This window comes from Cheilinus undulatus, linkage group 20, assembly GCF_018320785.1.
Source record: "Cheilinus undulatus linkage group 20, ASM1832078v1, whole genome shotgun sequence".
Lineage (NCBI taxonomy): Eukaryota > Metazoa > Chordata > Actinopteri > Labriformes > Labridae > Cheilinus > Cheilinus undulatus.
The window spans coordinates 33,840,480-33,852,503 of NC_054884.1; the positions used below are offsets into that span (position 1 = coordinate 33,840,480).

At 39.3% G+C, this 12,024-nt stretch overlaps 1 protein-coding gene across 1 annotated transcript in view; it reads right to left on the bottom strand.

Moving 5' to 3' along the window:
- The window catches only part of thrab (thyroid hormone receptor alpha b), a 69,260-nt gene that overhangs the window by 32,681 nt on the left and 24,555 nt on the right, over positions 1–12,024 (bottom strand). Inside the window, exons 2-3 of the mRNA XM_041815122.1 lie at positions 11,413–11,474; positions 1,798–1,898 (exon numbers count right to left, since the gene is read on the bottom strand). Of these exons, the coding sequence (XP_041671056.1) occupies positions 1,798–1,898; positions 11,413–11,474 (163 nt within the window). The remainder of the gene's footprint in view (positions 1–1,797; positions 1,899–11,412; positions 11,475–12,024) is intronic.

Consider the following 12,024-nt stretch of genomic DNA (forward strand, 5'->3'; position numbering starts at 1 on the left):
AAATACATGATCTTTATCCGCTGCAAATTTCCTTATTTCTATCATATACTTTCATCTGTAACATCTATGTCCAACTGAGTCAGTAACTTCACTCATGGCGCAAAAGTGTCTAAAGCCCAAAGGCATTCTGGGAAAACTGCAGATGAAGGGATGATTGCCAAATAATTTGAGTACAATTACAAAAAATACTTCAAGTGAAAGAGTACTGTTCAATTAAAAATAAAAATGTGTTCAATCAACTCAAAAAAATAGAGCTGAAATAACTATTTTGGATTTTTAAGTTAAAACAACTCCTTATCTTTAAGTACATCAAACCGTTTGGTCTTACAGTGTACTGTGAGACGTGAGAAAAATATTTGGCTGCTAAGGGAAGCTTTCTATGTGGCTCTTGATGCTTGTTTTTTATGAAATATATGAATGAGGTCTGATTAAACTGATGCCTTCGTGGTGGGTGCCATAGATATCAATATGCAGATGCCACCTGGGCCACTGGCTTTCAATGGAGAGATAGCAACACGCCAGCCCCAAATACAAAAAGGGGGAGTCACAACTAACCAGAAGGTAAGCCAGTGATGGTTGGTCTAGCAACGATGAAAAGTGTAACATCTTTTCCGTGATTAAAAGCTTTCAGTGTGGTTCTTAGCTCTTGTTTTGATAAAGAATGATGGCCCAGTTCTGAGAAAGCTGCCATTTTACTGAAGCTACATCCAGGCTAACTGCTCCACTGACAGCCACTGTATAAACTACAGCTTCATCTGAGCTAAACGCTACTTTGGAGATGCTATTGATGCTATCCATCCACCTGTGTTTACATCTGGTAACCGGGGCATTACTGCAGAAAGGCAGCAGCCATTTAGTTGAGCTCCAGTGGCAGTGGTTACATTAAACTACAGAGTATTTCTCAGGGATTGTGGGAAAAACTAGTAATTCTGGTGCTAAATACTACAGGATCAAATGCTTAACCATTTAGCCAGCTGACTCCCTTACTAAGCAGAGCTGCATCAACTAACTTTATTGATAAATCAAGAATATAAAGTGCCAACTTAAATGACTTTTAAATACCATTTTTGCAGATTTGTCAAGCTTTTATTGGTCTGAGTTCTTTAAATGTAAGACTTCACCAGTTATGACAGAAAGAGAAATTACTTTGGTTTTTGGACTGTCAGTTTGATAAAAGAAGCACATTAAAGACATCATTATGTTGACATTTTTCACAATTTCTGACAGTTAACAGACTGAAAGATTAACCTGTTAACCTTGTAAATTATCCACAGATGTACAAATGATTAAAACAAATGGTAGCAGCAGCCCTGTGCTGAACAGCTCACTGCATTTCTGGCCACTGAGTAGTGGATAAATCTGCTAATATGACTGAATCCCCTGCCTTTAATTCAGGATCAATCAATCAAACAATCAATACATCAAAGCAAACAAGGCTCAATCACAGCCCTGTCACTAGTGTCTCAGATATCACTTGTTATTGATGAGCAAACATGAGCAAAAGAAAGAAAAGCCCACCTATCATAAAAGTGTCTCACAGCAGGGCTGATAATGGATATGAGACTGAGAGCTGACGTGTTGGACTGACAGTTTTTACACAAACATGTCATCCATCTTTCTGTGTCTGCACACAGCACGTCCATGTGATCGCTACGCGTTTGAAGTCAGTTTCAGTGAATGTATGTCAGAAATGTAGCTGTGTGTGCAGAAGCGGCTGACCTCAGAGGCTTCACATCAGCTTTCCCTGACAGATATTATGTCTCTTATGAGGCCCGGGAGTGTGTGTGATGTGCGTACCTTGCAGCCCTCGCAGGTAATGCAGCGGTAGTGGTAACCTGTGGCCTTGTCGCCACACACCACACATGGCTCATCCTTTTCGAGGTAGCTGGGGATGTACCCTGCAGAGGAGAGGAGCATCAGAGACAAGGTTAGACATGATTAGATGTTCTTTGTTCTACACAGGCGTCCTGGGTCTAACACCGCTATCCCATTACTTTCACAAAGCAACAACTTTAGAGCATCGCCTTCTCCTTTGAGTCGCATTACTGCTGCAATCCACTCTCCCAGGATCCCCACACATTATTTCCACTCATCAGCACCGCAGCTCGCTTTGAGACTGCACCACTTCTGCTGAACCACAGAAATGTAGCATTTTAACTCTGAAAAAGTGTTTTAAGTTGGAGTTTTATACACTTTAAAAGGTATTTCTTTATATCAAGACAAGAACGTCACAAAATAAGTGTTTGTCGATCTTAACAGCAAAGAGATCACTGATTCTCAATAACTCTGAGCTTGAATATAAATTATATAATAAAGAATTAGAAATATAAATCAATATCCATTTGATTTATCCATTTTATTACATTTAAAAGTAATAAACTACTTTTTCAAAGTCAGAAACTTTTTCTTTTCCTCCAATATGAATAATATATAATGACCAAATGGAATCACAGTCTTTGATCACAGCAAAAGCGTAGAAAATTTAGTTCTTGAACCAGACACATTACATTTGCTCATCCAGGATTTGAGCATTTATTGTTAAAACTGCAAAGTGTGTGATGTTTGGATTGCATTTTGCTCTGCTTTTCTTAGCTTTTTCTTGACCAACACTGTGGGGGCCGGGCATTGAAATAAACTGAAATAAAATCAATACTGGGCTGCACGGAGGCGCAGGGGTTAGCACAGTTGTCTCACAGCAAGAAGGTTCCTGGTTCCCTTCTTGGTCAGGGCCTTTCTGTGGAGAGTTTACACATTCTCCCCATGCATGCGTGGGTTCTCTCCGGGTACTCCAGCCTCCTTCCACCACCAAAAACATGCTCATCAGGTTAATTGTTGACTCTAAATTGGCCATAGGTGTGAATGTGTCTGGTTGTCTGTCTGTAAATGTCAGCCCTGCGAATAACTAGTGACCAGTCCAGGGTGTACCCTGGCTCTTGCCCAATGACAGCTGGGATAGGCTCCAGCCCCCCTGCGACACCCAACTGGATAAGCGGTACAGAAAACAGATGGATAATCAGTATGTCTGTCTAATTAACATATTCTTGTAAAAAAAAAAAAAATTTCTTCCAAAATCTAACAATGAGTCCCTATCACCTATACTGCAGCCAGCCACAAGGGGGCGATTCAGACATTTTAGCTACATATTTCTGCAGCCCTCTTGAAGCCTTCACTGAGTTTGATGTCTTGATTGACAAAAACACATGCAGGAAATAGATATTGTGTTAAGTTTCGAGGGAAATTACACTCTCAAAGAGCCTTATGTGGGAAATTGATGCGAAAAACTGCAACTTCAGTCAAGATAACAATAATGAGTATGTGTTTACCACGCCAAATGACAGAAATACTAGTGTGTTTCTGGTGCAACAAGTTCTCAGGTTGTCGGCTTTATTTAAACTTTAAAAAAAAATCTTAACAACTGCATGCAATAGTGTTGCCCTCTTGAATCTTCTGAATTTCATTATCACCTAAGGGCAGGATGGGAACCTGTGGGGGGCCTGATGTGGCCCCCTGGCCTACATTTGACACTAAAGTTTTAAGATATCTGTAGGTTCAGATTGTTTTACATTGGTAAACCCTTTTGAATACATGTTCTTGTTGTCTTGGTGGGTAATTTGGCTTATTTCAATGTTTATTTCCCTTCTGCCTTCTTGTTTATCATGTTAGACTTTTTCCCTGTAACACTTGTAAGATTACAGGTCTAGGCTTCTGGACTGATAAACGAAAACACTGCTTATTTTCAGATGTCTTCAGTGATTATATTTACTCTCTCTGCCAAGAGAAACTCACAGATGAGGCCAAACATGTGAATCTTCTAAAATAAGACAGTAAAGACTAACAAAGATAGGAACATAATGTCAGGGTCAGTGGTCTCTCTGTCTGGTTCTGGTTATGATGACGCCTGAACGTAATCCTGACATTTACATACAGCAGTGAGAGTCAGTTCTCTCCAGTCGTGTATTAATGGAGCAGCAGCACCTGACCTGCAGGGCGACACAATCAGTACATTTCTGAAAAGGTTAAACCGATCCCTGAGGGTTCTGACCCATAGAAGCTCTATGGAGACATATTTTCATAAATGGGTCTCATAATAAGGACGTGACATGATTCACATATTTGCCCAAAGATTCCCACTATTCCCCAGGTAGACACTCAGGTGAGGTAAGAAATAAAGCAACACAAGAAAAGGAAATAAACATGAATACGACCAGCAAACCACACTGATGATTCAAAAACAAGGATTGGCTTTCAGAGTGCTTCCTAAGGAGGAAAATGCTCTCAACATGTTTTTCAGCTCTCAAGGATGCATCACAAATTAACTCTGAATGTATACATGTGTGTTTTTTCCTGGTAGGAAAACTCTACGGGGCATTTTAAGCTTCTATAGCTCTTTCATCTTATACAACAACAGACAGTGCAGGAAAATACCAGACATATTAAGTAAATTCCTCCACATCCACAATATGGCTCATGTCCATAAACAGCATTACCACTGAAAGTGCCTCGCTCCTTAAACTGAGCCCACTTTAAAAGCAGAATCAAAAGGACATGTTTATGGTTTTTGGTAATAACTTTTTAATGTTGTTTCATCAGCTTAAAGTGGAAAATGATGATGGTCGTCATTGATTTCTGGTGCAGTAAAAAGCTTCTCAATCAAAACAATGTTTAAACTTAAGCCATAGACTGCAGACTAAGTATGGCAGTGATTCCCAAACTGGGGTAGCAAAGTCATGTAGGGGGTACGCGAAAAATAAAAATAAAAAAAAGATTTTTCTTTCTGATTGATCTTGGAGAAGGAAATCTGTCCTGAATTGCCCAAGATTCTTATAGTAACATATATTCAGACACCCTTCTCATTAAAGCTGTGCTGAGTTTGTACTAAACTGTTTCAAGTTCATAACTGAATATGTTCTAGAAATGTAAATTTCTTTTTTCAAAAGTGAACTGGTATTTTTCTAACTGAAAATGCTGGTAAATAAATCTATTCTGTGAGATATAATTCACTTTAAGAGATTTTATTTGTATGTTATGCGTGCTAAATGTGGGAGGTGGGGGTGGCAGCAGGCTTACAGACACATTTCTTTTTCTAGCAGCTGTAAGCGTGTGAGAGTAGGGGGTACATGACTGGAGGTCAAATGTCTGAAGGGGTACGGGTTGTGAAAAGTTTGGGAATCACTGAAGTACGGGGATCATAGATTGTTAAGATGTTGATACCCTTGAGGATATTCGCTTATTATCCAAGTCCTTATTGATGCTGCTCTTTACTTCCCTACTAAGATAGAAAAGTTGTTTGATTGGCTGTATGATCAACAGATGGTTTACTTTATATTGCTAGAGACCAATCAAACTTGAGGCACCTGCCTTGTGGCTATCTTCATACACCCCATTTACCGAGGCTGTTGTCTTTGATTTAGGCAGCCTGGGCATTAAAACCCCAAATAATGTTCAAAATAATTAAGAAAATACAAGTTTCTTGAGTGAATCTCTTGGCGTAATGTTTTTAGAGTTACTAAAAAACAAATAAAGTGGAACACCTGAAAAGTGAAAATGCTGCTACATTTACCAGGGATCCTTGGACTTTGGCGAGTCATTTTATACATGCACTCCTGCATATTTTTGACTAAATAAACCCCTCCTAACAACTGTGTTTATTCAAGTCCCTTGTTCTCCCTTGCATGTAAAGAAACCCCAATGTTTTTTTCAACACAGAGTAACCTTATCCTGTCTCGTTTTACTAACTTGCCTGCTTTTGTCAACCCTGCATTTAAATCTTTAACCCCAGTGACACTGTACAAAGTTTGGGGGATGTTGCCACTGCTGTTTTGATTGAAGGATGATGACTGATCTGGCAGACATTGTGACAGTATTTTTCAAGCCAGCAGTCGTATCAAACTCATATGAAATCTTGACTAGAGTTAACTAAAAGGCATGTGGGAGACTCCATGGTCAAGTGGAAGAAAGTTCTTTGGCCTAATGAGACCAAAATGGAGCTTTTAGGCCATCAGACAAGACGCCAAACACAGCACATCACCACAAACACATCATCCCCTGCTGTGAAGCACGATGGTGGCAGCATCATGCTGTGGGGATGCTTCTTTGCAGCTGGCCCTGGAGTGCTTGTAAAGGATCTTATCAGTCTGTAAGAGAACTACAGCTTGGGAGAAGATTTACTTTCCAGCAAACAATGACCTGGAGCATACAAGGAAAGCTACTCAGAAATGGTTTAAAGATAACAAGGTGAATGTTCTGGAGTGGCTGAGTCAAAGCCAAGCCCTCAATCCAAAAGAGGCTGGACTTGAAAAGGGCTGATCATGCCCAGACCCATGCAACCTGACGGAGCTTGAGCAGTTTTGCAGAAGAGAATGGAGTGAAATTGCAGTGTCAAGACTGAGATATATCCACACAGATTCAGAGCTGCGATTGCAGCCGAAGGGGGTGAATATTTCTGCAGTCACTTATTTCACATGACACATTTTTGTTAAATTGGCATTACTTTGTAGAAATCTGTTTTCCCTTTGACATTAAAGACTTTTTTTTTTGGTCAAAAAGCCAATTTATGTTGACCATGATTGATATATAAAAACAATAAAAGGGTAAAGCATCCAAGGGGTTGAGTATAAGCACAAGTATCATACTAGCATATCACTCATCCTAACATTTGGATAGACAAATACACTGTGTATTCTAACATATCTGTCAGTCCAGTCATGGCACACATTGATGGCTCTGTGATTGCCTAATCTGACGCAGCAACCATCAAAGTTGGCTTAAAGCAGTGCATATCCTATCTCCACTGTTTGCAAGAGACAACAACCTTTTTGCATCATTTCTGGAAGTTAACTGGACTCGAGAAATATCTGTATTTGCAGGCCTGTGCACTTGAATGGTTGTAGCATGCTTTATTTTGAAACTCCAGCTTATGAAAAGTATTACAGTATAGAGAATGAAGTGCGTGCCTTTGGCTCAGGTTAAGCCTTAAGTCGGAATAGTGACTCACTGAAAAAAAAAGTGTATTTTTTTCAGGAAAACCCCATCCTCCTTAATTAAGAACATAAACATAACTAAGTCAACACAGGGCCATCACCACTGTTTGGATTTTTGATGTGATTATAATTGGATTTTAACCACAGAGGTTTGTTTCAATCATCAAACGTAACATATAGGTTACATAAACTTCCATGATCTACATTTTCCCTATTTGGACTGTTCTCTCTGTAATCTTCCTTCTCTGCCTGCAGCCTTTTTTCTGCTTTAAACACGAGGACAGAACAGTTTGTTCTTTTCCATACTGCCTGCAAGACTAGCCAGGCTGAGGGGAGTGAGCACAGAGACACAGGAAATAGCAGATTTCCAGCCATTTCATATGATCTATAGCTCCCAAACAGGGAGGGGGAGGAGATGGTACACTGCAAGTCACAAATAAATTCACAAATGGGGGTGTTTAAGTTGCAGCACACTCAAAAACACACAAACACAGCCAGTGGCACATCGCTACACGCTCTGTGCATACATGTGGGTGACGTTTGCGTGACATATATGCTCGTGTGCATGTATACTGAGGCGTGGTGAGAGCTGTGACTGGCAGTGTCAGTTGGGCTCTGCCTTTTGGCTTTGTTACAGACTTTAGAGGAGGAGAAGGAGGAGGGGGAGGGCAAGAAGATGGTGGGAAAGAGAAGAAAAAAGAGAAGAATAAGGAGAGTAGAGAGCGCAAGAGCCAAGAGGGCACAAGTGACATTTTGGCCAAATTGATTTTTTCATATACTGGAGAAAAACTCTTGAGTTTCTTACGAGAAAAATCCATTTGGGATGAAAATTTGAATTCATATGGAGAGAAAAAGGCAGCGTAGTCACATGAAAACTAGTGGGAAATATGAAGGAGAAAGCTCACGAATTAAAATCAGTGAAAATGAAGAAATTAATCCTTAAGAGAGGAGGGAAGAACCCTGAAGAAAACAAGGAAATAAACAAATTAAAGTGGGGTTGCAGGAGGAGAATGAGAAGAAGAAGCCAAACATAATGAGTACATGAGAGAACGATCACATAGGACAAATGTCAGCTCCATGTGTTGGCAGAGCGAGCAGCAGCAGCAGCACGGTCTCTGAGCCAGTCTTCTGTCGCTGTGTTTGGAAGCTGAGCCCAAAATCAATACTGCTGCAGCTCTCTGGCACGGTCCGCCTCACCCTCCCGCGACGGGCCCTGCAATACTTCCACCAACAAAATCCCAGGAAAGGGAAGGAGATTTTTCTAGAGCGGCTCAGGCGGGATAAATATTTTGTCTTGGCGGGTTTTGCCGACATAACATGTGCCGTTTGGTTTAATCAAAATGTGTAAATCAGGACAGGATGGATCAGGTCCCCGAGGAGCAACCAGATTGTTTCTCGGAGGTCTTTACATGACAACAGAATGAGGAAGGGACATTTGACACTGAAAACACTGACAACACCAGGACACAAGAAACAATACACTGGTGTGATGGATAAAACCACAACTGTGCACACCACAGCTGTGTTTAAAGGCCATTTCCATACTGGCACACAAAAGGGACAAAAACATTCAAATATAGCTTGAGTCCTGCAAAAACTGGTCGCTGAAAAATAACCATAGCAGCAGCTTGAGACGCTAAGTATTATTTTGATTAATTTCTACAACTTTATGATTACTCTTTCATTATGGAGTGCATAAACTTTGAGTTTATTCACCAAGATTTCACATCATATGAGCAGAAGACCAAAACGGATTCTATTCATAATCGTCGGAGACTTAATTTTAGTTTTTTGAGTTTAATGTAGAAAAAAAACTGTAGTCCAAAACCCCCTGAAGTTCCAGGGTTTCTGTTGGTAGCTTTTTAATTATTTGCTAAAGCTACTATAACTCTTTTGCCAATGAAGTGCAGCAGAAAAGGCAGAAAATTGGATCTAAAATGTCCTAAAATCTTGTTAAATTGTATACGTAGGAAAGCATTTAAGATGCACAATGCACCAGTTTATCATGGTAATTGACTAATTTTGGCCATGTAGACAGACATCGGCCTGTCAGTAAATAATATGGCATGCACGGATGACAGTGGTTGATGTTTATATTTTGTGTTCATTTGTCCCAAAAACGAAAAAATCTTTGAGCAAATCCAGTGGCTCTTATTGTGTAAAATTTGCAACGACAGTAGGGAACCCCCCTAAGGGGGCCCCATCTGACAACACTTACTCTTATAAAGGAGTTGTATGGATGTTGAGCACTGATTTCAATGTGTCAGTTTAGCTCCCAAACAAAACTTTTTAAACTTTTTGATAAACATATCGCAATTTTCCCTAATTCAAAAGTTTTGTATCATGTTGTATTGTTGCGGTACTTCTATGTGGCACTACAGATTTTGAAAAATCACCTTATTTAATAGTTTCATATCATATTGTACCTTATCATTTTGCATCATTTCTTATTTAAAAGTTTCATATTCCATCTTAAATCATTAAAAAGTTTTGCATCGCATTGCATCTTTTATGTAAAAGTTTCCAATCGTATCTTATATAACATCTTTTCTTTTTTAATAGTGTCACATCAAATCCCATCTGATCAAATTTAAAATTGTTTCATCGCTCCCTGTGTATTTTGGTAACACAACTTTATTTATGTCACAAGTCTTCTTGTTTATATTGTTATATTTTATATTTTTATATTTTAATACTTTTACTATTTTGTAGAGCTGACTCAAGAAGCAACGGACAAAAATTCCAGTGTACTGTCTTGTACCTGTGCTATTCTATTCTATTCTATTCTATTCTATTCTATATCGTATCTCATACTATTTTATCGCATCTTATCTTATTCAAAAATTTTGTATTGCATTACATCTTCTTTTACAGTTTTGTATCATATAATATACAATCGTATCACATCTTATCTAATTTTTTTTATAGTACTGCATTGTTTCACATTGTATCTCTTCTTATTTAATACTTTTGTATCTCATCACATTTTCTCTGACTTAATAGCTTTGTATCATTTTGTTGCGGTCTTTCTATTTGGAACCATAGACAGAAAATTAGTGACTTGCAACCATTTTTCTATTTCCTATGCATTAATGATAATCATCTTTGAACACTGTGCCTAGACAAAAAAACTACACTGTCTTACTTGACCCAGTTTTTTTTTGTTCTTCATATTCAAAGTTCAAAATTGCCCTGTTTTTAAAGCTCTTTCTACATAGTTTTGAAATAAGGTTAATGTGAAATTTAGAAATAAAATGTTTTCACATTTTTGTTGCTGCATCATTATTCATAATATACTGGTGATGAAAGCTGGTTGGAGGGCCTAAATGGGAGTTTTTTGTCTAGGGCCCCAGTGGACTCTGAAATTGCCTCTGCATTCTTTTAATCTAATATGTATGTGAAATGTTTTGATACAGTCTGCTGAGCATCATTGCAGCCCTTTAGAGCTTGACTCATAACAGTATTGATTTAATGCATTTCATCTGAAGTATGCCTTTTGACTAAATTAGGCATATGAGCAGTGAATGTACTGCTTGTACTAATGCTTGCAATGCTTCACATCTGTGTGTTTGTGCTCTTTACATGAGCTAGAAAATCTAACCAACATGACAGCACATGTTGGACCAGACTTCTTCAGTGTCCTGACAGCCTGTTGAAGCATCCAAAGTCTTGTTAAGGGTCCACTCTCCCACAGGAGAAACACTGACATCATTTAAGTGCGTGTGATTCAGCCTCAGACACCCATGCCCCTCAGGCAGACATATTGTCAGTTTTTCCCAGTTCAAATGGACCTTGGCAGGTAGAATATGCTGCAAGCTAGCAGCTGTGATGCAGAGAGGCAGGCAACATGCCGGCTGGGAGGAAAAACATGTGAAGAAGACCTGCCTTCAGAGGGATATTCTATAAATACTATTAACCATTCTGTAGGTTTTTATGTTGCTGTTACTCCCACCCTATCTCTTTCAATATCTCTCCCTTCCTCTGTTTTCTTGCTTCTTTCAGCTCGGGGGATTTGGAGCTGTTACTCAGACAACGTGCGGCGACCGACAAGAAAGCAGACGGCGCAGAAGGCTTTTCGTTTATTGATGACAGATGCCAAGATGTTTTATTTTTTTCTCTTTGGAGGTGACAAATAGAAAGAGCAATGTACACAAGGCAGCAATGAATCATGTAGCAGCAGCTTCAGTGCAGTCACTCAGCTGCCTGTATTCACCGTGGAGTGACTGACAGCTACAATCTTCCTTTTCTTAAACATATACAGAAATGTTTCAGAATGCTGGGAGAGCGATTTTCAAGATGACTGCTCGGCTTTATTTCTGCTCGTGAAGAGACCCAGAGTTCATTCACACTTCAGGTGTAAGAGGGGAAGGTTTGTTTCAAGGCTGCCACTTCAGACCTGCTTTAGAGTTTCTTCCTACGATCAGGTACTCACCAGTCATACTCTTCACCGAACATTGGCTGTTCTTCCTCTTCCTCTTCGGGCCATTGAGCCACCTGAAATAGAATGAGAGAAACAAAGAGAAAAGGAATGAGTCAAGAATGTTTTCTGTACCTAGAAACATTACGTGGATATGTGTAGGCACAAAAGACACTGTAATCAGAACTGGATAAGCAACATCACATCTGGAATTTGGCTCACAGTATCATCAAACCTGAGCCAGGTGTAAAAGACAAAGAAAAGAATGTGCACAGTGCACTGGAAGGTATAATTCAGCAAAGGCTCCCTTGGAGGAGACACGTCATGTTTGCTGACAAGCTCCAGCGTCATCAAATGTCAGGGCAAAACCAAAGGTGAAGAATGAGAAGTGATGCCGTCTTTTACTGAAGTTTTCTGGTAAGAATTCGGTCTGAATTCTGATTGTTAAACTTTCAGCACTTTTACACTTTTCAATAGTTTTCCTTACTGAGCTTTTAGCAGTTTAACCCCTTAAAGCCTGCTGTATCATATTTGATACATACTTTTATGACACCTCTATCTAATCAATATGATCATAAATTACTAAAAAAAACTTCTGAATACAATCTGTAAAATGACAAAAATTCC